Raw genomic sequence first — 26,534 nt, 5'->3', positions numbered from 1 at the left:
CCTGTGCGGGTGGGACTGGGACTGGGACTGCTAAATTCCCGGCGTGGGAGGCTAATGGTGGCTGGACGAGGGGAGGCCAGGGGCTCGGACTACTTGGGTCCTCGAAGGACACATTGGATTGCCCAGGACCCCTGAGGCCTGTGGCCTGGGAAGCCGGTCACTGGGTGCTGGGCTCAGAGGCGAGGGTGCTTTGACTTGGGGGTCTCTAGTAGATCCTGACTTCCCAGCGAGTGGCCAGACTGGTGGGGGCCCTGAGCTCCCCGTGTGGCCAGGCAGCTGCGTCTGGGGAGGTCTCTCCCTGCCCACCAGGTGGAACCTCAGCCTGGACCAGGGAGGATTCTTGACTCTGAACGAGAAAGAGTTCTCCAGCAGGCTGGAAGCGCGTAAGGAAGGAAGTCATGACAGCGAGAGCAGAGTGGCCTTGCAGGCGGCTGAGAGCAAGAACGCTCAGGAGGGAGAGGAAGCCCATGGCTCAGGGTCACCCGGGTGGCGGGAACTCGCAGGCCCAGATCTGAGCTCTCAGCAGCCCCGCCCTACTTACCAGGAGTAAAGCAGAGACTAAGGGAAAACTTAGAAACAGAATGAAGTAGCAGAGAAAGAGCTTTACCACTGGAAAAGCTCAGACAGGACAAAACGCAGTAAGTTGAGCAGTGAGAATGTTTTATTTAAAGGTACTTGATTAAAGAGAGAGAAAGTGTGGTGTCCCCAGAGAGGAGGTGCGCTAAAAGGCTGGGGTGGGTCCCCTCTTATAAGCACTTCTCAGGACTGTGACTAAGGGCGAAGGAGTGTAGACTTGTAAGTGGTCTCAAGATGCTGATCTCTGGTGAGAGACACTATGTCTCCTCTCCTCTATTATGTGTCCTCCAGGTAATTCTGCAAAATAAACTTAACACAAGAAAGTTATTGATCCAGTGCCTCCCCAGGATAGTGGCTTCCCTCTGGGAACATATCAATCAAGACCACCTGCCCTGCCCTGGAAATGGGCCCAGTTATTGTATGTTTGCTAAAGAATATGTTAGGAATCTTACTTCCTAACTTCCTGGTTCTTAAAATAGAATCTTAGCCTTAAGATGGAATCTTTCTGATTCTCACTACACTGTTCTATCTCAGCTTTTTTGGAAAACTAATCATGATGCTCGTCTCCGGTCTCTGCCCTCCATCTGGGTCCCCAGGAAAGTGGGATTGGGAGCCTGAACTCCCAGGCCTTCGTGGGAGTTACGGGGGGGCTGTGATCTCCTGTGGTGGCAGCTCAGACCCCACCTCCTGAGGTTGCTGAGGATCTGGGGAGGGAGGGCTGCCCTCTGCATTCTTGGGCTCCAAGGGTATGGGGCAGGTGGGGAAAGTGGGTACCCAGGGCTCCGAGGAACCAGGAAAAGTCCTACCTCTCCGCACTAGGCAGAGGCTTTTCCTGGCCTTCTTCCTCTTCCCTGGTCCCTGCGCTGGGCTCCGGGGGGGCTTTTCAGTGATTCAGGGGGATGAACGGCAGCTCTGTATCCCTTCTCCCTCCAACTAGAACATCCCCCAAACCCAGGCTGGGCCTGAGAGGGGTGGGCGGAGAGAGGCAGGGGCAGGGTTCTGCTCCTCCAGCCCCAGGGCCCCTCCGGAACACAGGGGTGTTCAGTGTTCATCTCTGCTCCCGAGGCTGTCGGGGACTGGTAAGGCTGGGACCGGTAAGGCTCTGCCTGGAATGCCCGGCGCTGAGCAGCCAGGCATGGCTGGGGGAGTTCGTTCCTTCCACCGGAACTGACTTCCACTCACTCTGCAAGGGACACATTGGTGACTCAGGCAGATCCAGCCCTGCCCTCCCAGGATAACACGAATTAACAGTACTTTGAGAAAGCCTGTGTGGACTGAGCAGTAATTACTCGGTTATTCCCCACGCTCTGAAGTCCTCCAGAGGTTGCCAGGCTGTGCAACAGGAAGCTACGGCAATCACATAGTCCCTGGATGCAGACCTCATTTCTCCGGGCAGCTTTATCTCGTCATCTGTGCAGGGGGTGGCAGAAGGGTGAGGCCTGTGGGCGGAGCTTTGGCGCGTGTTATTTCCTCAGTTTATTATCTGTACACCCTATCCAGTCTCCCACCCCTCGTCCCCACAATGGGAGGGTAGTGCCAGCTGGCAGGGGGTTGGGGAATTGCATCAATCGCATACAGCAGGTCCCTGAGCACCCATGCTGGACCCCTTCGCATCGAGCAAATGCCAACTGTGTGCCAGACCCTGCACCTTGGCGCTCACAGTCTAAGGTGGAAATGGGCAGGTAAACAGGTCATTGCTCCAATAAGGACTTCAGGAAGTGGGGTGTGTTAGAGGAGAGGCCCAGGGGGCCGCAAGCTTCTCTCAATCCCTTTTCCTGTTAGACTGGAGGAGCTAAATTGTCGTGATTCTCACCCAATACCAAATGCAATGATGTATTTTTTCCCTACATGTATAACAGTAATAATATTATACACAGCAGTAATAGTAGTGTAACTTCATTCTGGTTCCCAGATCTGATTCCAATGTGTGTAAATATGTGGGAGGGGGTCTTCCCACACATACTTACACCAAGCAATTCTCAAACACCAGCAGGGTGTTGGAGAACTCAGTTCTGATGCTGTCTGCCGGGAGGCAGCACCAGATCCCCAGGTTAAGGGCTCCGTCCTACAAAACTGCCCTCCACCCCCCACTCCAGACGTGGGTTGCAAGCCCCAGGCAGTTCTCTGTGCTTCTGACCTACTGGCTTACCGATTGGAGGCTCCCATGACCTCCCCCTTATGTTCGATTAGTTTGCTAGATGGGCTCACAGCTCAGGAAAACGTTTACCTTTACCAGTTTAATAAAATATACCATAAAGGATACAAGTTAACAGGCAGATGAAGAGAGACATAGGGCAGGGGCCCAAATAAAGGAGCTTCTCTCCTTGTGGAGCTTGGGGCCTGGCTCAGTGGCATGTGGAGGCGGTTTGGTTCCCCAAGTACAGAAGCTCCCCAACCAAGAAGCAGGATCCACAGAGCAGAACCGGCAAAGCACCGCAGAGACAAGCGAACTCTTCTGGGTGTTGTAAGGGATTCATTGCATAGTCATGATTGACTAAACTATTGGCCATTGGCTGATTCAGCCTGCAGCCCCCGCCCATGGGTGGGGGTCCAAAAGTAGCATGACAAGACACCTGTTTCACCTTTGAGCCTCTGCAGTGTTTTCAGGAATTGGGTCAAGACCAGATATACCTGGGAAATACATATTTGATCATATGAATGACCAAATATGTATTTCTTATAACTCATTATTATCACATAGATGCCCTGCCCAGGATGACTCCATTCCCCGTAATGTTCTGATTCCAAACGCAGAATACCTGCCGATTCGCTGCCTTTTAGCTCCGCCCCGGCCACTCCCCCGTCTCCCCGCTCTCCCCATCATCGCCGTTCCCTGTAGGCAGGGGCTCCTTGCTGTTCCTTAAAGTCAGCCCAAGGCCGCCTCCCCAGAGCCTTTGCACCGGCCCTTCCCTCTGGAATGCTCTCATTCTCTGGCTCACCCCCTACATCTCCTTCAGATGTCACCACTCTGAGGCTCTCCGTGACCACCTTTGAGGGGCCCTGTCTCATCACTTCCGTATCACCTTCCCCATTACATATTTTTATCCTGTATCACTTACCGCCACCTGGCATATTTGCTGTTGATTTTGATTCACTGTTGCTTTCCCTGCCTAAAAGGGTATCTCGCCGCGCCCCTCCTTACCCCAGAACGACTCAGGAGACACCGGCCCACGCAAGTTATTTTATTATCTTAAAGAGAAAACGGCTGCCCCCAGAGAGAAAGCAGCCTCGAGTTGCAGAGCATTGTGCCTCTCGTAGTGGCAGAGTGGAAAAGTAACGCTTGTCCTGTTGCCTTAGGGGCGGGGAGGAATGTTTAGAGATAAGGTGAGGCAAGGCCGGACATGATTTTCACCGGCCTGTGTGCTTGGGACCGTGGGCTAAATGCAGGATAAAGTGCTATATTCTTATACTGCCCAACTAGGATATAAGTTCCACAGGGTGGAGACTTTTGCATGGTTTATTCACCCCTCACATAGCAAATGCTCAGTAAGGATTAGGTGAATGAAAGTATGTCCCCTGCCCTTGGGAGAGGAAGTAGACAGGTGGGTGGTGACTTGGGGATGGGGGTGGGGGGCAGTGACTGGGACTAAGGAGCTATGGCTTCCCCCTCAAGATCCCTTTACACTGTCCTTCTCCTCGCAGAGACCCCCAACACAGCGGGCGCAGGGGCCACAGGTGGCATTATTGGGGGCATCATTGCTGCCATCATTGCTACGGCTGTGGCCGCCACAGGCATCCTCATCTGCCGGCAGCAGCGGAAGGAGCAGAGGTTGCAGGGGGCAGAGGAGGAAGATTCGTGAGTGATGGGCCCTGAGAAGTGGATGGGGAGGGGTCCCAAGACTGGAGAGCACAGGGTGAGAGAAAATCATCCGTAATGACTGTGTGAGGGAGATAGCGACCCCCAAAAGAACCATGACTTGACTGGGGGGGAGAGGAGAGCATCTGCATCTCCTATAAAGCATAGGTGTGGCAGCCCCGCTCTGTGAAGTCGTCACAGCCCAAGCTCCTGCTGCCCTGTTGCTCCACCCGACAGAATGGCTCATGATCCGAGATGGCTCCCCACTCTTCTATCAGTGTCCATGTAGCTGACAACCAGGCACAGCTATTCCAGGCCTCAAAGTCCTCATGCCTGCCAGTGGGAAAGGGAAATGGAAATAGAGGGCCACCCTATAAGGGAACCCACCACTTTCTCTCACTCTTCACTGGCCAGAACCTAGCCTCATGGCTGCCGCAGCAGCAAAAAAAAGCTGGGAAATGTAGTCTTTATTCTGGGTGGCCATGTGCCCAACTAAAATCTTTATTACTGTGAGGAAGGAGCCTGGGTATTGGGAGAAACTAGCCACACTTTTCTGTGTAGAGCACTTGTTACATGGCAGGCTTAGCAAGATGTATTTTACATGTGTGACTTTGGTGAAGCCTCACGTCCACTTATTAATTGAGCAAGTATTCAGAAAGTTCCCACTACTCAGGGCGAGGACCTAGAGGATAGGAATGCAATGATGAGACAAACATTTTTAAAGTGTCCACACGTACAAATACATCATGGAAACATAAATTCTCACAGGAGTTAGTGGTATCTATTTTATCAAAGAGGAAACCGGTTCAGAGAGCTAAAATCACTTGCTGAAATTCTTCCAGCAAGTAAGCCTTTTGGGGGCAAAGTGATTTTAAACTAACATTACCCAGTGTGGGAGTAGGGGTGGGAGGAACAATTGTTTAAAATGCAGATTCCTGGGTTTACACCAAACCCACTGAATCAGAACTTTTAAAAGAAGGGTTCACAATCTGTATTTATAACAAGCCCCCTAAGCTTTTCTGATGTACAAGAAAGTTTACAAACTACTGTCTTATTAATCATTTGGTCAACTCTAACAACTTGCTATCAGTGACCTCTTCTTTGCCCAGCCCAGTGCTGAGACCCACTGGTGACTGAGATGGCCCTGGTGCTGCCCTCCTAGGGCTCACAGTCTACAGGAAACAGACCCATCCCTAGACAGTGACAGTCCAGCATGGCCAGGGATGGGCTAGGGAAGCTTAGGGAGGGAGCTGTCAGGGAACAGAGGGGTCGCCTGACCCAGTCTGGAGGGTCGGGGCTTCCTGGAGAAGGGGACACCTGAGCTGGGTATTGAAGCATAGTAAGCACACAGGATGCTCTGGTATGTGGGTGTTTAGAATGACAGTGTGGGGGAAAGGAAAGCATTTCGTTTGTTTATGCATTTTTTAACAACTATTTGCTGAATTCCTCATAGTGGATTCTGGAAACATTGCTGATGACACAGATCTCGCTTTTTTCCCTCACATTGCTCACCGTGGGGTACATTCATTGAATTATATCAGAAATAGCATTTCAAATACAAAGTCACTATGTGCCCTGAGAGGGAAGTAGAGCTAGATATGACAATATAAGAGGAGCTCCTGATCCTCCTGCAGAATCAGGGAGGCTTCCTGGTAGAAGAGAAATTCATGGGGATGAGTAGGAGTTAGCCAACAAGCTGGGGCAGGGACAGTGGGCAAGGAGATCAAGCAGGGAGAAGGGCATGTGCAGGGGTAGGAAGGCTTCTCAGGTCTGAGCCTCCTGCTGACCTTCCTCCTGCTCCACAGCCTGGAGGGACCTCCCTCTTACAAGCCACCGACCCCGAAGGCAAAGTTGGCGGAGCCAGAGATGGTGAGCAGTGCCCCTGGAGCCCCAGGCTGCCCCCACCTCCACACTCACTTCTCCCCACTGAGGCCAGGGCTCAGAGGGTGCACTGGTGGGGAGAGGTCAGATGGTCATTGGGGGGGGGGGTGCAGAGGAACATTCTGACCTGCCCCTTCCTCTACCCCACAGCCCTCCCAGCTCTTCACCCTGGGGGCCTCTGAGCACAGCCCACTCAAGATCCCCTACAGTGATGCTGGCGTCTCATGCACTGAGCAGGTAGGAGCTCAGGGGTGGACAAGGGTGGGTTTGGGGTCTGGGTTTAAGGACCAAAGGTCAGTTCTTGAAATAAGACATCAAGGACTAAAGGTCACAACTCAAGATCGGGGCTGTGTCTCTGGTCAGAGCTTAGAGCATCAAGATATGTTTAGGATTCAGTGAGAGAGGTCATGGTTGAAAAAGCCCACAGCCATGAGATTACACCTTAAAGTCACTCAATCAGTGAAGATTGGCTGAACATCTGTATTTGCCGGATAATGCACTTGGAGCTGGGAGAAGACAAGTCATTCCCTCAGTGGTGTACTGGAGGTCAGGGGTCAGTTACTGAGGCTGAGAGAAGTCAAGGTTCAAAGGACTATTTAGGGCTTACGTTTAAGTAGTTGAGGTCAAGATTGAAGTCAAAGTCTCATGGGGAAAAACTTGGGGTCAGAGATCAAAAGACAAAGGAGAGACCCAGAATTATCAGGGTGAGGTCCATACCCTGGGCTTTGAGTTAGGAATGAGCCATATGATTATCCCAGTGCAATCTTGACCCAGGTGACAAGCAGTGAGGTCACGTCTGGTTGGCATGGGGAGATGGTCAGGATTTTAGGGTCAAGGGACAGATAGCCATTCTGTGTCATGCTCAGGAGGTGACCTTGGGCTCCTTTCCTCTTCCCACTCCCAGGAAATGCCTCGATACCATGAGCTGCCCACCTTGGAAGAGCGGTCCGGACCCCTGCTTCTGGGGGTCTCGAGCCTGGGGTCCCCTATCCTGACGCCTCCAGGGCTGCCTACTGTGGAGAGGGTTTCCCTGGACTTAGAGGAGGAGGAGGAGGAGGAGGAGAAAGAAAGCTATCTGGACAAGATCAACCCCATCTACGATGCCCTGTCCTACTCCAGCCCTGATTCCTACCAGGGCAAAGGCTTTGTCATGTCCCGGGCCATGTATGTGTGAGCTGGCATGGCCCTGTTCTCTCACCTCTCAGTTCTTCATCCCTCAAGTTTCTGCCAACACTAGATCTAGGGATCTACTGCCCCTTGATCCCTGGCCAGGCCATGTCAGTTAACACACACAGACACACACACACACCTCATTTGTGACTTCTACCTTGCTGGCTCCACTGTGGCCTCTAATCCACGATCTCTGATCCAGAGAAACCAGCCATGACAATGGAAACTGGGTAACTTTATCTCATGAGGCGGTGGGGGGTATGTCCTTTGACCCAAGGACTCCTAAGACTGTGACCTTAGATCATACCTCTCATGTCCCACCATCTCCAGGCTCCCCCCAGATCCCAAAGAAGACTTCAGACCTTTTGATTTGTGCTCAGAAGTAAACTCCCAATAGCTCTGCTGGGGTGGGCAAAGAGAGCACCTTGCTGCTCAGACCTGAGCCCTCCAGGCAGCAGAGTTCCACTCGCCCTCCTTCCCACCCTGTCTGTTCCCTAGAGACAGGAGGGAGGGGATTCCCCAGCCCAAGACAGAGCTTCCCATCTCCTCTCTCCTGCAGGCAGGAGTCTCAGCGTCCAGACCCATCCCTGAGCCCCCACCACCCCATTTCCTGTCTACAGGGAATTAAGCCCCAGCTCAGAGTCTCATGCAGAGTGTGCCTTGCTGGCCTCAGCCTGGGGAGAATTTGCTGGGACTTTAAAGACTACTAATCCCTTTAACTCCTGCCCAGTGGGATGGGACCCAGACATCTCCCTGGCAGGGGAAAGCGGGTCACCTGGGTTGGGGATAGGGAATATATTACTGTTTTACAAAATAGGAATTTATACTTTGACCAGGTGTCAACTCGTGTTTTCTGTGGTTAAATGAAACGGAATGGGGTGGTACATGATGGGCAATGAATAGGGGTCCCGGGGCTTGAGGGAATCAGTGGACTACAAAGTCAGGATGGGTTACCAAGAGGGCCAAAGATAGGAAAGGAAAATAACCAGTGAGAGGATAATGACCAAAAACATGATGGTTAATGGAAGGAGAGGGGAACTAGTCCAGGGCATGGCGGTTAATGAAAAGGAACCAGTGCACACCAGTCTAATGGGTAAGGACAGAAATAAACAGAACAAAGAAATGGCACTAATTAAGTACGAGGGGCTCAAATTATTGGATAAATGGTAAGTAGCATAGGCCAAAGGCAAACTTATAAATAATGTTCTAATAGTAGCTCAGGACATTATGGTTGACATCTGAACGAGTGGGAGGCAGAGGGATGAATAGTGGAGAAAGTGGAGCCGCGGGTATGATGGGTGATGGACCCAAAACATGATTGCTAATTAAAGAAGGGCTAGAAAAATGATGGAAGTGAACTGGTAAAAATAGATTAAAAAAGAAAAAAAAAAAGGCAATGAAGTGAAATGAATGGGGCGGAGGCATGATGGGTAATGGGACAGGGATGAATGGGCCGAAAGTAGCCGCAGTGATGCATAGAAAAGAGCAGAAGGCACGATTGGGTAACGAAAGAGGTGGGTGGGACTACGGCAACTGTCGCGTTAAACTGGTGGGGGGCATTGTGGGTAACAAGAAGCAGCACAGGGTTCACATAACCGGTTACAATTCTCCCTAGGCACTGTGGGTAAGAGCCAGCACTTCCGGTTTTAGGTGGCCCACTTCGGACCAGGGGCTGCCCCTCTGCCGCGGCGCCTGCTGGGACGCGAGGCCTGACCTTGCTGCCTAGCAGCCTCTACCGTGCAACCGACCTTTACCCGTGTCCCTCGACCCTGTCATATTAGCCAATTAGAGCACCAGGCCGATACGTCACCAGGGCCGGACGCTGGAGCCAATCTGGATACTAAAAGGGCCAAGGCCGACCAATCATCATGGCAACTTGGCCACGGGGCGGAGTCGAAAGAGGGGAGCCTTTCTGGAGAAGGGCAGAGGCGACTAGTCAGGGGGCGTGGGACGTGCTCACCACAGACCAATGGCAGGAGAGTACCGGAACCCGCGGCGTCGCGAGCCAATAGGCGCTGGCCCCAAGAGCCAATGGGAAGGGGGGAGGTGCTCTTTGACCTGTCTGCCAGTGGGAGCCAATAGGAACGGACGTTCCGGGGAGGTGGGTGGGACGCCCAGGCATGACTCCAATAGCAAGGCTAAGCCCTGAAGCTGGTGGGCGGCCCCCAGAGCATGCTAAACCAATGGGTTAGGTGGGGCGGAGCGGCGGCGGTGGCGGTGGCGGCAGCGGGTTCGGTTGCGCGTGGCGCACGGGGTGGGTGCGGAGCCCAGGCCGGGAGCAGGCGGTGCCGCAAGTGAGAACCGGGGCCCTGAGCAGAACGGGGGTTGGCCGGGGTCTGGTCCAGGAGCGTGCGGGCCCTGACCTCCGCCCTCTGACCTTTCCCCTTGCAGGCGACCATGGGCAATGTGTTGGCCGCAAGTTCGCTGCCCGCAGGGCCGCCGCCGCCGCCTGCGCCCGCCCTCGTGGGGCTGCCGCCGCCTCCGCCCTCTCCTCCTGGCTTCACGCTGCCGCCGCTCGGGGGTGGCCTTGGCGCTGGGGCCGGCGCGGGTCGAGGCTCTGAACGGACCCCCGGGTCTGCGGCCGCCAGCGCTGCAGGAACAGCAGCCGATGGGGCCTGTGGCTGCTTGCCTAACCCAGGCACGTTCGAGGAGTGCCACCGGAAGTGCAAGGGTGAGGGGCGAGGGACCCGGAGGGGGTGTGATGGCTCGGATCTTGAGGGAAGGGGGAGCACATTAAGGACCTTGGGAATTGGCACAGGACCATTGAAATTACTTAATAGAATGTTAGGAGTTGACGTTGGGATCGAATGGTGGAACGTTGGACTTGGGGCTAAGAACGATGCAGTCAAGTGGTGGAACCTCAGTAGGAAATACCGTAGCAGTAGAGAAAAGCCTTAGGGACTTAAGGAGTCAGCCAAGCCAGATCAGGAAGGAAACTGAGGTCCAAGGTCACAGTGTCAGTAAGGTGTCGGCAGAGTCCAGTGGAGGTGGAACCCAAGGCTTGTGGATCCCTGGCTTAGAATACTTTTGACGGTAGAAATGGTGGAGATTTATGAGCACTGTTTGGCAGTTGGTGTATGTTAATTCATTAAATCATTGCAATATTGGCATGTGGTAAGCATCTTCGTTCTAGGGATAACGTCTTTGATATAAATAGGTAAAGTGACTTGTCTAAAGTCATACAGGTTAAGTAGACGGAAGCATTGGGATTTGGTCTCAGGCAGTGATCCTGGCGCCATCTGCTAGGCTGTACTGCCTCTTTTCTGGTTGGGATACTTACCTCAACTTCCTACTAATGAGTCTTTGGAGAAGGGAGAACTGAGATAGTAGGGAAGGAAGAGATGATTGTGTGTGTGTGTAGGGTGGAGTGTGACAGCTTTTCTCTTCTTCAGAGCTGTTCCCCATTCAGATGGAAGGTGTCAAGCTCACAGTCAACAAAGGGTTGAGTAATCACTTCCAGGTGAGCCTTCCTGGTGCTTTTACCCTCCAGAGGATATCCCAGCCATCTGCACACACAACCCCATTACTCCTCCCTAAAGGGCTGAGCTCATTGGTACTTAAAAAGACTTAGAGACACAGTGCCAGGTTGACTGCTTAGTGGGGACACTGGTAGTGTTTAGGGACCCGGAAACCCAAGAGACCTCCCATTCCATAACATCCAGGCAGGAGCGCAGTACCAGGTATGTAGCCCCACCCCCAGCAAGTCTTCAAGTATCTAATAAAGTTAGGCCACCTCCCAGTCTTCCTCCAGTGGGGAGGCCAGACTGGCCATTATCCCCCATCCCAGGCTGGAGGGGAGCAGGGCTGGGGGTTTCCACAGACTCATCCCTACAGCCCTCCCTCTTCTCCCAGGTAAACCACACGGTAGCCCTCAGCACAATTGGGGAGTCCAACTACCACTTCGGGGTCACGTATGTCGGAACAAAGCAGCTGAGCCCCACAGAGGTGAGGTTCTTTGGTCATTCATCCTGTCTTTTTTTTTTTTTTGCTTTTGGTATCATTAATGTGCAATTACTTGAACAACATGGTTACTAGACTCCCCCTATTATCAAGTCCCCCCCACATACCCCATTGCAGTCACTGCATCGTGTCTTTCTTTTAACAAATATGTAACCAAACAGTTTGGGGAGGCTTTGTCAGGAGGAAGTCAGAGCTGCTGAGGGGGTGGGGAGGTGGGGCTGTGTCTCTCCAAGGGTCCTCGGGGCATGGGTCATTCCTTCATCCTGAAGCTCTGCTCCCTGCCCCGTCCCGTAAGGCTGTAGACACTGGGGTGAGCACCCCAGGATCAGCAGACAGTGATGACCCAGAGTAGACAGGCTGGACTATATAGACCATGCTGGGCTTTGAATGCTAAACTGGGCATTTGGATTCTCTCTAGAGGGCGCTGTAGAGCCATGGAAAGATTTGAACAAGGGAAAGACATGATCAGGTTTCTGCTTTAGAAATCTCCCTCAGGCTGCTTGTAAAGAGGCTAGGTTCGGGGAGCCAGGACAAAGCTGGAGGCCTGGAAGGAGGCTGGGGCAGGATACAGGAGGAGTGGGAGACTGAATTAGGTCTCATCTATTCCAGTAAATTCATTTATTCAACAAATCTTTACTGTGCCCCCATTCAGTGCCCAGCCCTGTTCTGGGCAGTACTGGGGACATAGCAGTGACTGAAACAGCCATGGAGCTCACAGTCTAGTAGAAAGAGAGAGAAAAAACAGACCTGTCCCTAGAGAGTAACATTCCAGGGTGGGCAGGGCCCAAGTGGGGAACCTGAAGGCTGTGGGAGCCCAGAGCCTGACTCGGCCTAGGTGGTCAAGGAGGGCTTCCTGGAGGAGGGAACCTCAGTCTGAGGCTTTCTGATCCCAGGCTTCTCACCTCCACCCATAATTCATAGACTTCCCTAACACTAGGCACCTGGCTCTAACCGTGCCCTCTGCCCCACAGGCATTCCCTGTGCTGGTGGGTGACATGGACAATAGCGGCAGCCTCAACGCTCAGGCCATTCATCAGCTGGGCCCCGGCCTCAGGTCCAAGGTGGCCATCCAGGTGAGTGGGAGTCAAATCAGCTGCCCCCCGCCACCCTGAGCCCCAGGCTGCCCTCACACTCCCCCTTTCCCCCACAGACCCAGCAGTCAAAGTTTGTGAACTGGCAGGTGGATGGGGAATACCGGGGTTCTGACTTCACAGCAGCCATCACCCTGGGGAACCCAGATGTCCTGGTGGGTTCAGGTAAGACACACAGGGCTGGGAGGTTGGTCAGACCCCAGTCTCAGCTTTACCAGCAAATGCAGTCCCTTCTCTTCTCTGGACCTCCTTTGCTACCATTTGAAAATCGGGCAGGGGCAGGTGTGAGTTTGCAGTGTCAGGCAACAGAGCATCATGGATGAGAAAGTGGGTTCAAACCCCAGCCCTCCTGCTGGCTTTCCTGTAATCGCAGGCAGGTTCCATCACGTCTGTGGGCCTCAGTTTTCCCCTCTGTAAAATTGGGCTGTCTTGCAGCATTGTTGAACAGGTCATATAAGTTCTTCCATGTGCAAAGCTGCAAATAGCATGAGGCAGGTAACAGGTCCTAAAGAAAGGTATTATTTCCCATAGGGCTGTCCCTGCTGACCTCAGGTGGCAATAATATGAGCTGCCCTTATTACCCAGAGGGCTCTGGGGTAGTTGTGGCACACAGAGTGGATCCCAGGGTGGGCAGGGTCCATGTGCAGGTGCAGGGTGGCAGGTATTTGAGATGGAGGTTGACAAGTCAACCTGTTCGGGTTGGCTGGGGGCAGGGACTTCCCGATTTCTGTCTGTACTTCTAGTCTCTCTCGGTTCCCCCTTCCATTAGCAGTGGGAGTGGTCTCTGGGTTTCTGTTTTGGATTTCTCTACATTCATCGTGAATATTGAGTGCATCCTATGTGTATTCCAGGCACTGAGAATTAGGCAGTGAACAGAGAGAATTAAGTTTGTTCTGGGAGCTTCCATTCCAGTGGAGGTAGACCCAGGTTTAAGATAGCACATGTAGAAAAGATGTGAGGTGCTGGGGGCTGTATGGAAAGATTAGGGCCTTGGGGAGGGATGGTCCTCAGAGAAGGCCTCTTGACGTAGGTGATACTTGAACAAAGACAGGATGTGCACGAAGGTGCCAAGCAGACAAGTGGGAGGAGAGCTTTTCAGCCAGAGGGAACAACAGTAAATGCCTAGGCCCTGAGCTAGGGCCCTTTACAGGAACATCAAGGAGGAGAGAGAGTGATAGAAGTCAGAGAGCTAATGGGGCCAGGTCACATAAGGCTCTGCAGAACATCAACCATTACTCTGGCTGAGTCGGGCCGCTGGAGGGTTTTGAGCACGAGAGGCACAGGTTCTGACTTAGCTTCTAACAAGGACCCCTGATGTGGACGTGTGGAGAACGGACGATAAGGGGTTCCACCATAGGGGCAGTGCAAGGAGCCGATGGGCTCTGCGGAAGGGCTGACCATGGGAGATGAGGGAGGGGAGTCTGGGTGACTAGGTCTTGGCTGAAGAGCTGGAAGGATGGGCTGCTGATCCCTGCTTTCCTGTGGTGGAGAGCCGGCTCTTGGGAGTGCGTGCTGAGGGAACGAGTCTGTGGAGTCAGGCAGCTGGAGTCCCTGGGAATGCCGGGAGAGAGCCTTCTGCCTGCCAGGGCGAGGGAGACGTCTCGGAGCAGGGATCTCCTTTGGGCTTCTTGAGGAGGGGGGCCACGGAAAGGTGTGGAGAGCGGGAAGGGCCATGCCACCAAACCCAGGGGACAGGCCTTTTCCCAGAGGGCCTTTCCACCTGCTGCCGTCCTGCTGGGAACCGGGCTCCAGGTCTTGCTGTGGCTGAGTGAATGAGTTCTGGGCACACATTACCCCAGCGAGGAGACCAGCCCTACCTGGAGCGACGCACGTGTTCTCGTGCTGCCTCACCCCATCCTCTGCTCTTTGTGGCACTTCCTCTGAAGTCGTCTTGTTCCAATCACCCATCTCCCCCACTAGAACGTCAGCTCTGTCAGGGCAGGAACTTGCTTCCCTTACTCACCGCTTTATGCCCAATGCCTGGACCTGTGTGCCCGGAAAAAGTAGGTGCTCAGGAAATGCTGACCAGAGGCCTCGGTGCTACTAGTGGCAGGTTCCCTTGATTACCTCGTGCCGTTCTTCAGGCCCTAAGTGTGTGATATGCATCCTGTCCAGTCACCTTAGGCACTGGGGATAGAGCAGTGAGGGGAACAGCTCATTGCATTCTCTGAACAGCCCTGTGAGGTGGGTGCTGCCATTATCCCCGTCTTACTGAGGCCCAGAGAGGGCAAGTTCTTCCCCAAGGACACCCAGCATTTCAGACTCCGGAGTCCAGGCTCTTCCCTCTGGCACCAGTAGCCTCTGCAAACACCAGCATCATCCTAATAGAAACAGGGTCTGCTGGGTCCACGTCAGTGCTAAGCATGAGTAATTTGCCACTGACACCTCTGACTCAGGACCCAGGTGAGTCCACCCCCCAAGCCTCAGTTTCCTCATCTGTCACAAGGGCACAGAAGCAGTGACCACCTCCTGAAGGATTCATTGGGAGAGCCTTGTTCAGCCCCAAGTGCGGGGCTAGCTGCATGACTAGAGTTCACCCTGTTGGGTGTCCGTGCTCCCCCGTGATGGGCGGAGGTGTCTGTTTTTATGGCCCCCATTTCACTGATGAGGAAAGCAAGGGCCAGAGGTGAAATTGAACACCCAGGATCATATGGCCAAAAAGCAGGAGCTGGAATTGGAGTTGCAGCCAAATCCAACAGCCCGTGTTCTTACCTGCTTCCCTCCCCATGACCTCATCTCCTCTGGAGCCCCTGCTTCATTCTGAGCACCTGGGGTGTGGAGGGCAGGGAGATGTCCTACCTGGCTGGGGCCAAGAACCACCTTCCTCTCCAGTGCTGGCCCCACCTGAGCAGCTGCTCTGGGTGCCTGCCATCTGCTTCTGCCGACTTACCCAGGGACACCTGATGTGGGCCCTAGGTGAGGGGGGGCAGGGGGTGTCCGGCTGAGACCTCCCTGCTGTGCAGCAGGTGTGGGAGACAGGCTCGGAAGATAGGTCTCCTTTCGCATGTCCTGGACTCTGCCCGTTGCCCACGGCTCTGTCTTTGCTCTCTCAGACCTCTCACACTCTTTTCCTTCCCACAGTTTTAGACTCTGGGCTCTTCTTGGCTGCTCCAGATGCTGTAGAAACGGCCCCTGGTTGAGAACCACTGGTCCTGACAAAGCCCCTGCCTTGGGGAGCCCATATGCCGTGGTGTGGGGGGATGGTCTGGATGTAAGCAGGGGAAGCGGCATGTTCAGGAAAAAGAGGTGCAGGAAGGGGTGAGGGGTTCCAGAAAAAGGCCTGCGAGGAGCTAGTGGGATGGATAAGCTCCCGCAGGAAGTCCACCCCGTGCCAGGGTGGCCAGAGGCACAGGGAATGTACTTGGGCAGCAGAGAGAATGGGGTACAGTGTGGGAACAGGCCAGGTTCTGCCGGGCATGTAGGGACCAGGAGAGAGACTCAGATACAGTAGAGACCCAGTGCTGACATTCGTTTTCCCAGGTTCCCAGTGGCTTCTGTGTCCTATGCCACTGCAAGGGGCAAGGGTGGAAGCAGGGAGGCCGGGGTTGGAGCAGCTGCCATGGTCCCGGGTCGATGGTGGCTCCAGTCAGGCATGCTGGGAAGAAGTAGCCAAATCCAGGAAGTCCTCGGGTGCAAGTATTTAGTTGGCCAACCAAGGAAAGGGAAGGGTATGGCAGGCAGGCAGAAGGTGCAGCGTGTGCCCAGGCCTGAGGGGCGAGGGCTCCGTGTGCTCCTGCTGCTTAGAGGCAAGCATGGCTGGCTGTGTCCAAGAAGAGGAAGTGACTTCAGTTTGAAGCTAGCGCTGAGCCACACAGGGACTTGCAGCTGTACTGTGAGGAGTGGGGTCTCCTTGGCACTGGGGAGCCATGGCAGGTTCTGGGCAGGGGAAGGACAGGGTCAGATGTATGCTTTTAATAAGGTCTCTGTTTTCTGCACGTGAAATTGCTTGGAGAAGGTGAGATGGGCGGAGGCCAGGGCTGGCGAGCAAGGGACAGGGCAAGCCCCAGAGAGAGGAGGGAGGGCGAGAGATGGTCAGGGCCCCCTGGTCCCAATAGCTGCCAGAGCTGAGAGGCCGGAGACTCCGAGTGGAAGGCCCCATCTCTCAATGCCTCCAGGCGGTTACTTTACCTTCCGTGGGCCTGTTTCCCCATCCGTTGGATGAGTCGAAGAGCCTGGCCAGAGGTGTACTGGTAGTGGTTTAACTACTGCCTCAAGGAGGTGATTCGTGGCACCTGTTTGCTGGGGGAAGGAACGCCCAGGGGCTGGCCCCAGCCAACCCGGACCCTGTCCTCACTCCTGCCCATCTCTGCACTCTGTGCTCCCACCCTCCTCTTCCCTCGGGTCTTCCTCTTTCTGGCTGTGTTGTGACATCTTAAGCCTGTCTGTGCTCAGTCTGCCCTTAAGTCCCTCCGTCCCTCCATTTCTGATTATGGTTCCGTTTCTCTGCAGAGGTGTGCTGTGTTTTTAATTTCCCTGTCATTCCCTCTGCCTCTCCCACTCTCTTCCTCCCTGCTTCTTGCCCTCCTGTACAGTCTGTTTGTGGTGTCTCCTCTCCTAGGCTCCAAAGATAGACATATAGGCATGAGTGCACCTCAGTCCTTGGGCTTGGAGAGTCGCTTCTTAGCCAACACGAGGGCCTCGGGGCCACCCTTAATGCCAGGACACAGGCCTCAGCCTGGCAGGTTGCAGCGATCACTGAGCACAGGGCACACTGCGCGTACTGCCCCCATATCCCCTCCCTCAGGCTTGGTTCCGTTTGCAGAGGAGTGACACTGTTGGCCCACGGTTACTCTCCCAGGAAGCAGTCAGGCTGGGATTTAAACCCAGACTCGGGGGCCCCCGGGGGTATACTTTACTGACCCCACCCTCCTGCCTCTCCCAGCAGCAGAGTGGTTTAGAGCCCAGGCTTGGGAGGTGGGGAGGCCTGGGTTCTGACCCTGACACATTTTGTGACCATGGTGAGTGACTCCCTCAGCCTCTGGAGTCCTCTAAATGGTAGTGAATGATTGCTGGCCTCACAGGGCTGTGCAGGCCAGATGAGGTCCCACAGGGCCTGGGAGACTGACCTCAGAGCTCGCTGTGAACTGCTTGAGCAGGGAGCCCGTGTGGGAGGCCTGAGGACAGGCCCTGAGCCTCCAGCAGAGGCAAGCCTGGAAGGCTGCCTGGAGCAGGAGTCTGGCCTGGCACCCTGGCTAAGCAGAAACCAACCATCAAGCCAGGGTAACACCCTGCCATCTTGTCTGCAGGAATCCTCGTGGCCCACTACCTCCAGAGCATCACGCCATGTCTGGCCCTGGGCGGAGAGCTGATCTACCACCGGCGGCCTGGGGAGGAGGGCACTGTCATGTCTCTAGCTGGGAAATACACATGTGAGCCTGGGGCCCAAGGGTAGGAGTCAGGGCTGGGGGCTGGGACTCGGGCTAAGGGAGGAAGGGGCCCTGCGTTCCAAATGCCCAAGTCCCCTTGGTAACCTGTCCCTATACCCCACCCTGCTCTCTTACAGTGAACAACTGGTTGGCGACAGTAACGCTGGGCCAGGCGAGCGTGCATGCAACATACTACCATAAAGCCAGTGACCAGGTGAGCTAGTCCAGGGAGTGGCCACAGGCGTGCGCTGTCCAGGCATGGGTTGTTGCCCTGGGCTGCTGTGCCCGGGAGTTCAGCTTGGGAAGCTGAGTCTTGTGTGTTGCCCTGGCCCCTCCAGCTCCAGGTGGGTGTGGAGTTTGAGGCCAGCACAAGGATGCAGGACACCAGTGTCTCCTTTGGGTACCAGCTGGACCTGCCCAAAGCCAACCTCCTCTTCAAAGGTACAGGCCTTCATTTCCCTCCTTGGAAAACAGATGAGAGGTAACTCAGCCCAGAGTGGGTGTGTAGGCCAAAGAAGGTGATAGAGCCCAGCGTGCCAGGGACTTTTGTGGGCCTCCAAATTACTCGGGTTGCTTGTTAAGGTGGGTGCCAGGGCCCAGAGCTGCACACCCACCACATTGCCTCCTCGCCTGAGCCCTCAGCCCTGTCCTGCTCCCTGCGCTGGGTGCAATGCAGCCTAGAGCGTGTCCAGCCCAGCCCTCATCTCACGTGAGGGGAAACAGGTGCCTGGAGGTTGTGTGGTCACAGCCTGATCCAGAACCTCCTCCCAGGCTGACTAACTCTAGTCCCAATGTCCAGTCTCAAGCCTTTCTTCTTGGGTCTCGGTGGTTCTCAGACTTGAGGTGTGTAGAGACCGCCCCAGAAGGCAGCTGCAGTCAGCCTGGGGCAGGGCTCCAAAAGGCAGTGATGAGGCCCGGGGATTTATCTGCCTCTGAGGCTGCCTGTTGACCCCTCATTGCAGTCAGCCCGGTATCAGAGGCTGGGTTTGAGTTCCAGCTCTGTGGCTTCTCTGCTCCCATGAAGCGTGTGACACCCCTTTCTGCCGCGTGGGGACAGCTGCACGCACTTGCTCATCTGTGAGGTTCTGGTGCCCCGTTCCCTTGAGAGTTCAGCCTTTATCCAGCAGACACTGAGCACCTGCTCTGTGCCCAGCCTTGCACCCAGGGTACTGGAAACAGCAGTGACCAGGCCCTGTCTTCACGGTGCAGGGGACAGACCCATCTCTGGAGAGGGACAACCTGGTGGGACATGACTGGGATGAGAGAGCCCATGGGGTGGCAGAGGGGTTTCTGGAGGGGAGGGACGGCTGAGGGGGAGGAGGAATGTCAGTGTTCCCAGGGCTGAAGAGCTAGGGGTGCAAGAAGAAGTTCTGGGGGCAGGAAGAGCGTGGTCAGAGGTCTAGAAGCCAGTGGGCTGACCGGTGGTACCTGAGGTGGCCTGGAGTGTGACTCCATGGGGACACGGGATGCCAGCACATGACTCACCACAGCTGTCTGCCCACAGGCTCCGTGGACAGTAACTGGATCGTGGGGGCCACACTGGAGAAGAAGCTCCCACCCCTGCCTTTGTCGCTGGCCCTCGGGGCCTTCCTGAATCACCGGAAGAACAAGTTTCAGTGCGGTTTTGGCCTCACCATCGGCTGAGCCCCTCCTGGCCTCTGCCTTCCACACCCTTACTCCAGACTCCCCCTCCCCCTCCCCAGCCAAGGAGGGGAGACCTGAGCCCCCCTCCTCCTCCCTTCCCTCCCTCCTTGGGGGTCGGGGGGCAGTGGAAAGGAGGGGACCCCCAGCAGCTGACGGGGGGACTCTGGAACCACAGACGCTTCAGGATTCAGAGCACAGGGGCAGTGTGTCCAGTGGGCTTGGGGTCCCAGAGGGATTCCAGAATCAAGGGGCATGCCGGTTCGGAGCACGAGGGGCAGAGGTGGCCAGACAGCCTCAGGGAGGTGTTGGAACATCCCATGCCCGCAGAGGGCCCTGGCCCGGCCCTGAGTGGTCAGAAGAGGAGCTTCCCCTTCCCCAGTCAGCCCGCCCCTGCCCACTTCTCCACCCACCCCTCGGTATAAATCATGTTTATAAGTTATGGAAGAACCAGGACATTTTACATAAAAAGAAAAAAAAAACCAACAAAAAATATACATGAAAAAAAGTGGAATGGGAAGCCTGTTTTCCTAAGGGTATCTGGTCCCTCTGCCCATTCCTTCCAGCCCAGCCTTTCCACAGCGGCCAGTAGGAGGCGCTGCAGAGCTGGTGCCTTGAACACCACCACAAGGGAATCCAGTCCAGCTGGGAGGGGAAGGGCCTGCCCAGGATCGCACATGGTCCCGGTGACTTATGCCGGGGACTTCAGGCTTCCCCCACCAGGAGGCTGCAGTCTTGGGGTCACTTACCCAGCTTGGCCTGGCCAGTGGCTGCAGAGGACTTTGTCCCTGCAAGCTGAAGCAACAGGGATGCTGTCTCGAGTGCGAGTGAACAAGGGACGGAGCACAAGCTGGGATTTTTTGGATTCCAGAAGATGCAGGGGGTGATGAGGTGTAAAGACTTATTTCTGATGGGAAGGTCAGGCCTCTCAAATTTCACAAAGGATTCAAACACTGGAAAGGCTTCGGAATCCATTTCTGCAAGTTGCAGGGGAGAAGGCTTCAGCTCTAGAGTGCCTGGGCGTCAGGGTGGGGCCGGGTCCCCTAAGCCTCAGTCAGCTGAAGCTGGGAAGGAGGGGCTGTAAGTTTCACCACCTAGGGCGCAAGTAAACTGATACTTCAGACCCACCAGACAGGAACTGAAACTGCTCCCACCCCCACCCCCGGCAACCCCCATGTACATGGGCCGGGGGCGCTGCAGGGCAGAGATCCCTTGTTAGCCAGAGAAGCCACCCGACCACACTCCCTGCCAGCAGGAGGGCCAAAGCAAACAAGCCTGACCCTGGCTGACACTGGGGCTCCCCCTCCTGGGACCTCTGCTGACCCTGTGGAAGACACTAACCAGACTCCACCAGGGCTGCAGGCAAGCTGGGCCAGCCCCAATCACGAGGTGGGCTGTTCTCCCCACTTCACGCACAGCAGGGAGGGGAAAAGGAGGTGGCGGTTAGAGGTCCTGTGACACCCCTCCAGCCCCCAAGAAGGAGGTGACATCTCGCTCAGCAACTCAGGAGCCCTCCTGCATTCTGGGGAGCTGGGTGTGGAAGCAGAGGGGCAGGCATACCCTGGAGGGACCAGAAAATCCCAGCTCCTCCAGCCATTCCTGTGTGGCTTCAGCTCTGAACCTCAGTTTTTCAATTGTCAAAAGCCGGGACTCATAAGCGGACTGTAGGAGGGTGACTGAACGTTCCGCAGCAGTTGGCTCTAACAGGACCTGCTGTGTGCCGGGGACTGTTCTTGCTACTTCAAACATACAGTAACTTGTTGCATCACCAAACGAAGGGGTAAATGCAGCAATTTCCCGGGTTTTGTGGACCAAGAAACTGGGTGTTCAGAGGCTAGGTCATTTGCCTTAGGAAACAGCTGGCAAATAGCAGAGCCAGATTTAGGCCCGGATAGTTGGGTTCCAGAGTCCGCCCTCCCAACTGGGCAGCAGGAATGCTTCGAGCCCTGGTGGAAGGCACGGTATGTGCATAACTCCTGGGATCCACGATGCGTTAGGGGAAAGTGCTGGATTTCAGTTCACAAATGGGTAATGGGGCCTCAAGAGAGGCCCTCGCCTGTGCCTAAGGTCACATCCAAAAAGGGAGCCAGGATTAAAACCCAGAGTTCACTCTCAAAACCTAGGCTTTTAGCGGATGCATTACAATGTCCCCTCCCTTCCCATTCTGTCTGGACCTCCAGCCCCACCTTCCTCTGACCCAGGATTTTGGGGCCCCAGCTGCCTGCTCCTTCACTTCCATGCCCAGCTCCCCAGAATGCAGGAGGGCGCCTGAGCTGCTGGGTGAGATGTCACCTCCTTCGTGGGGGCTGGGGGGTCACAGGGCCTCCAACCGCCACCTCCTTTCGCCTCCCTGCTGTGTGTGAAGGGGGAGAACAGCCCACCTCGTGATTGGGGCTGGCCCAGCTTGCCCGCAGCCCTGGTGGAGTGGGCGGGGCGGGGGGGTAGCCCTATAACTGGACAGTCTGGGATCCTTCAGTCTTACTCAACCCCAGCGAAGGCCAAGGACGCGCTTTTCCAGGACTTGGTGAGAAGCAAGCTGGGGCACAGAGACCACCCCAGGGCGTCTGTGGGGGACGGGCTGGAGGAGAGGAGGTGACTGTCCTACAATGGATCAGAGCAGAAGCAGAGCGGGGTGGGGAGGGCGGTGAGACTGGCTGAGGGGACTAGACCTCGGGGAAGGGCGGGCCGCAGGGGCGTCCATCTCAGCCGGTGGGGAGGGGTAGCAGCAGGACCTGTAGGAAGACCCGGGTGAGCCACAGCAAAAGTCCACGAATTGTCACCGTCCTTGAGCACCTACTGAGTGCCCCCTCATACTCAGACATCCGTTCATTGGAGGCTCAGGCAGCGCAGTGGCTAGAGCGTCGACTGAAGGGAGATTTCTAAATGAGGATTAAATTAGCTAATGTGTGAAGGAGGGGTTTACGTATGAAACTGGCCTTAGAATGTGGAGGTAGAATGAGGAACGTAAAAATCTTAATTTAGAAAGCCCAGCTGGGCTTACAGGGAAGTCCAGGCGGGTCAGTGGAATTTGAACCCTGGGCGAGGGGGATGGAATTTTGGCAGAGGAGATAGAAGACAATGAGGGAGTTAAATAGCCAGTGGAGGGGCCGTGTGGTAAATGTTTGTGATTGGATTAGCCTGGTGCAGATGTGGAGCGACGGCATGGCTTTGAAGGCCTGGACGGGTTGGGCGGGGCTCTGGGTGGGAGGAGTACCCACTGGCTGTTGATTGACAATATCTCCCTCCCCCAGACTAACCAATCGCAGGCCGGAAGATGAAGGTTCTGTGGGCTGCGTTGGTCGTCGCGCTCCTGGCAGGTAGGGGGGCGGGACTTGCTCAGGTTCCCCGGCTGCTGTCCCTCCCGCTCCCAACCTCCCCTGTACCACCTGCCCCACTTCCGTCCCTGGATTCCCTCCTCTGCCGGCCTATCTCCGGAGGCACAGGTCTGAAGTCTTGATATTCACCGGCCCTGAGCAACTGTTTTACTCTCTCCGGGCCTTAGTTTACCATTCCTTAAAATGGAAGTTATAACAGTTTATAAAGCATTGTTGCCAGGCAGATCGTAAGCACTAAATAAAATGTCCCCTGTGATTGGTTTTATTCTCCGTCATCCCAGCATGGCCCTGCGAGTACACATGGACACTCCATAATTGCTTGTCAAGTGATTTAACAGGCTGGGCTTCCCTCCACCCGCTCCCTGCTTACCAGTACTCTAAAAATAAAAAGCTCCAGAGCATTGTGGAGCACCTAATCTGTACCAGGTACTGTGTGCCCGGAGGGGGCAAGGGATCCTGACTGCCCTGACCTTGCTCTGCGCAGGATGCTGGGCCCAGGAGGAGCCAGAGCTGGAGCAAGATGGAAAGCTGGGCCAGGAGCTGGCCGGGTGGCAGGCAGGCCAGCCCTGGGAGCTGGCCCTGGGCCGCTTCTGGGATTACCTGCACTGGGTGCAGATGCTGTCTGACCAGGTGCAGGAAGAACTGCTCAGCACCCAGGTCACCCAGGAACTGACGTGAGTGCCTGGCCCCGGCCGCTGACCCTCCTGGACGGCAGTTCCTTCAGGAACCTCGCCTCCACCGGTCTGGGTTTCTTGTTGTTCCTGTCACCAACCCTTGGGGGGTCTGGGTCTCTGTTCATTTCTCGCTTCCTCTTTCCATTTCCAACTCCTGGCTGTACCTCCCTGATTCTCTTTCTCGGCTCTTCCTGTCTATGGCACGTTCCCTGCTGTCTCCCTCCATTCCAGTTCCGTGACTGCTTCTGCCTGTCTCCTCTTGGCCTCTCCCAGCCTACCTTCTCTCTGATTTTTGGGTGTCTTGGTTCTGTCTCCATCTCGTCCTCCGCCACCCAGGTCTTTCTCCCTATGTCTCTCCACCGCGCTCCCGCTCTTTCGTCCCACAGGATGCTGATGGAGGAGACCATGAAGGAAGTGAAGGCCTACAGGTCGGAGCTAGAGGAGCAGCTGGGCCCTATGGCCAAGGATACTCAGGCCCGCCTGTCCAAGGAGCTGCAGGCGGCGCAGGCCCGGCTGGGGGCGGACATGGAGGATGTGCGCAGTCGCGTGGCGCAGTACCGCAGCGAGGTGCAGACCATGCTGGGCCAGAGCACCGACGAGCTGCGCGGGCGCCTGGCCTCCCACCTGCGCAAGCTGCGAAAGCGCCTGCTGCGCGACGCAGATGACCTGCAGAAGCGCCTAGCGGTGTACAAGGCCGGCATCCGCGAGGGTGCCGAGCGCAGCGTCAGCACCTTCCGCGAGCGCCTCGGGCCGCTTGTGGAGCGCGGCCGTCTGCGGAACGCTACGACCAACCAGCTGCTGCGTGAGCGGGCCGAGGCTTGGGGCCAGCGGCTGCGTGGGCGGCTGGACGCAGTGGGCAGCCAGGCCCGTGACCGCCTGGACAAGGTGCGCAAGCATGTGGAGGAGATGCGGGCCAAGATGGAGGAGCAGGCCGGCCAGATGCGCCAGCAGGCCGAGGCCTTCCAGGCCCGCCTCAAGAGCTGGTTCAAGCCCCTGATGCAAGACATGGCCGGGCTGGTGGAGAAAGTGCAGTCGGCCATGGCTGCCAGCCCCACCACTGTGCCCCAGGAGAATCAGTGAGTGCCCCCAGCATGCCACCGGGTGGTCCCCATTCCTGCAGCCTCCCCCAACCCTGCCCCAGCTGTCCTCCTGGTGGGCCCTAGCTTAATAAAGATTCATCAAGCCTCACAGCAGCTGCTGGGCATCCATGTGTGATTTCTCGTAGCTCAGGTCTCTGTTTCTCCTTCCCTCCCTAACTCAGTTTTTGTTTCCTTGTGTCCCTTTCTGAGTCTTTCACTTTTTTCTGCCTCTGTTCACTGCTGCTCACCCTCTTCTATGCCTCTCTTTCCATTCTGCCTCAGAGGCTTGGTTCTGGAACAAATGCCTGCCTGGGTTAAATCCTGCCGTCCCCCTGACCCCCATGGGCACAAAGCAACCTCTCTGGGCCTCGGTTGGCCCAGCATCATAATACCTGCTTCACAGAGTTGTGACTCCAAAAACCTGAGACCACTGTTGGGGAGAAAATTTTTTCCTCTCCCCCTTCAAGGTGCTTCTGGCTGGTCTAAGAGTTAAATTGACATGAAATGGATTAACAGGAGAATATCAAGTTGAATTTCATACATATGGACATCCCACATACATGAGAGGGTCCAAGACAGTAAGGTAAAACGGGGTACCGGCGCCATCCTGAACTAAGGAACAGGGCGGGGACCTGTGGCTTCAAAGGGAAGGAGGGCAACTCACACAAGGAGGTCAGGTCACTCGGTGGTAAGAAGGGCAGGTGTTTAGTAAGCTGTTCACCATAACAAAGATCAAGATAAAATTTATCTCTGGTCATAACCCTTTTTCAAAAAACTTCCAATTGAGAGTTTTTCTAGGTAAAGGGAGGGGCAAACACCTCTCGAGCCCACAGGGTCTTGACTGTCTTCAGCTCAGGAAGGTCCACCTACCAAAGTGGAACATTCTGGGAGGCTTGTCCCGAGTCCCTTCAACAGCCGTTGTGATGAAGCCATTTGAATATCCCCCCACCACTCCGCTCAGGCTCTCCCTCCTGTCTTGTCTTCCGCCTCCTTCCCACTTAGGGCTCCACGCTGCTCTCCCTGAGACGCTTCATTGATCTGGCTTCCTGTTTCCCTCACCTCTGCCTTTTCTCTTTCCCGCCTCCAGCTTCTCTTGCCCCGGGCTTGTTTTCTCTTCCCTGCTCCCTCCTAGATGCAGATCTCTCCCCCCCCCGCGCGGTCGGCTGTCCTCGGGCCCGCTGCCTTTCCCTTTCCCTCTGGATCAGCATGTCCCTTCACTCTGAGCTGTGCTCCCCTGTCCCTACCCTCATTCTCCCCACCTGCGTCGGCGGCCTCTCGCCCACCCCACGCGCAGACTGGACGTCTGACACCGGATGTCGGTTGGCGGCTGGAGAGAGAGGCTGGGAAACAAGCCCCGCCCCCACCCCACCCCCTGCCAATCAGGGTCTGCACTGCCCAGTGGAGCTCAGGGCTGGGAGACGGGACTGGGACCAGATACGCAGGGATGTAAAGGTTGAAGCCCAGAGCTTCACTGCTCTCTTTCCCATCCCCTCAGTTCTCAAGATTGGGGAGCAGCGTTCCCACCCCAGGGGAGGGGCCCGGCATGAGCCTGTATCTCCCAGGCTGGGGCTGCCTGCATGGCTCCTGCACATCCTACACTCCAAGCTATCCATGGGGCTGCCCTGAGCTGGTGGGGGTCCTGTCCGCCAATCCGATGACTCACCCAACTGGGTGAGAACGAAAAGGGTCAGTGGAGTCAGAAGTAGGGAACCCAGCCCCAGCCAAGCATTCTGCTGATTCCCTGTGTCCCCAGGCCCTCTGAGCTTCAGTGTCCCCAGATGTCAGTGAGAGGTAGCATCTGCCATGTCTCCCCCTTGAAGGGCTGAATCTTGAATTCTCACTTCTGAACAGAGTGGGGTGTCTCACTGCAGTCCCTCTCAGGTCTAGAGGTGGCACAAGGGCTGGGGAAAGAATTTTGGGGAACACAGGCTGGCAGGGGTGCTGTGGGACAGAGGCTGACCCCAG

General features: G+C 55.7%; 3 protein-coding genes across 5 annotated transcripts in view; all 3 read left to right on the top strand.

Moving 5' to 3' along the window:
- The window catches only part of NECTIN2 (nectin cell adhesion molecule 2), a 28,600-nt gene extending 20,345 nt beyond the window's left edge, over window positions 1-8,255 (top strand). For all 3 annotated transcript variants that reach the window (XM_057492688.1, XM_057492687.1, XM_036885774.2), the window contains exons 6-9: window positions 4,219-4,372; window positions 6,178-6,241; window positions 6,404-6,490; window positions 7,158-8,255. In XM_057492688.1, coding sequence (XP_057348671.1) covers window positions 4,219-4,372; window positions 6,178-6,241; window positions 6,404-6,490; window positions 7,158-7,427 — 575 coding nt within the window. In that variant the 3' untranslated portion in view covers window positions 7,428-8,255. The remainder of the gene's footprint in view (window positions 1-4,218; window positions 4,373-6,177; window positions 6,242-6,403; window positions 6,491-7,157) is intronic.
- A 1,336-nt stretch (window positions 8,256-9,591) lies between these two features.
- Window positions 9,592-19,995, top strand: TOMM40 (translocase of outer mitochondrial membrane 40). The gene is made up of 10 exons (XM_036885826.2): window positions 9,592-9,717; window positions 9,815-10,094; window positions 10,816-10,883; window positions 11,276-11,368; window positions 12,355-12,456; window positions 12,534-12,639; window positions 17,721-17,843; window positions 17,978-18,054; window positions 18,179-18,281; window positions 19,345-19,995. The coding sequence occupies exons 2-10, from the start codon at window positions 9,821-9,823 to the stop codon at window positions 19,482-19,484; spliced, it is 1,086 nt and encodes a 361-aa protein (XP_036741721.1). The 5' UTR covers window positions 9,592-9,717; window positions 9,815-9,820; the 3' UTR covers window positions 19,485-19,995.
- A 2,731-nt stretch (window positions 19,996-22,726) lies between these two features.
- On the top strand, window positions 22,727-24,683 carry APOE (apolipoprotein E). Its single transcript, XM_036885835.2, has 3 exons — window positions 22,727-22,798; window positions 23,301-23,490; window positions 23,877-24,683. The coding sequence occupies exons 1-3, from the start codon at window positions 22,756-22,758 to the stop codon at window positions 24,568-24,570; spliced, it is 927 nt and encodes a 308-aa protein (XP_036741730.1). The 5' UTR covers window positions 22,727-22,755; the 3' UTR covers window positions 24,571-24,683.
- Window positions 24,684-26,534: the final 1,851 nt, after the last annotated feature.

The sequence above is a fragment of the Manis pentadactyla genome, chromosome 15 (assembly GCF_030020395.1).
Source record: "Manis pentadactyla isolate mManPen7 chromosome 15, mManPen7.hap1, whole genome shotgun sequence".
Lineage (NCBI taxonomy): Eukaryota > Metazoa > Chordata > Mammalia > Pholidota > Manidae > Manis > Manis pentadactyla.
This window is presented reverse-complemented; position numbering and strand designations above follow the sequence as displayed.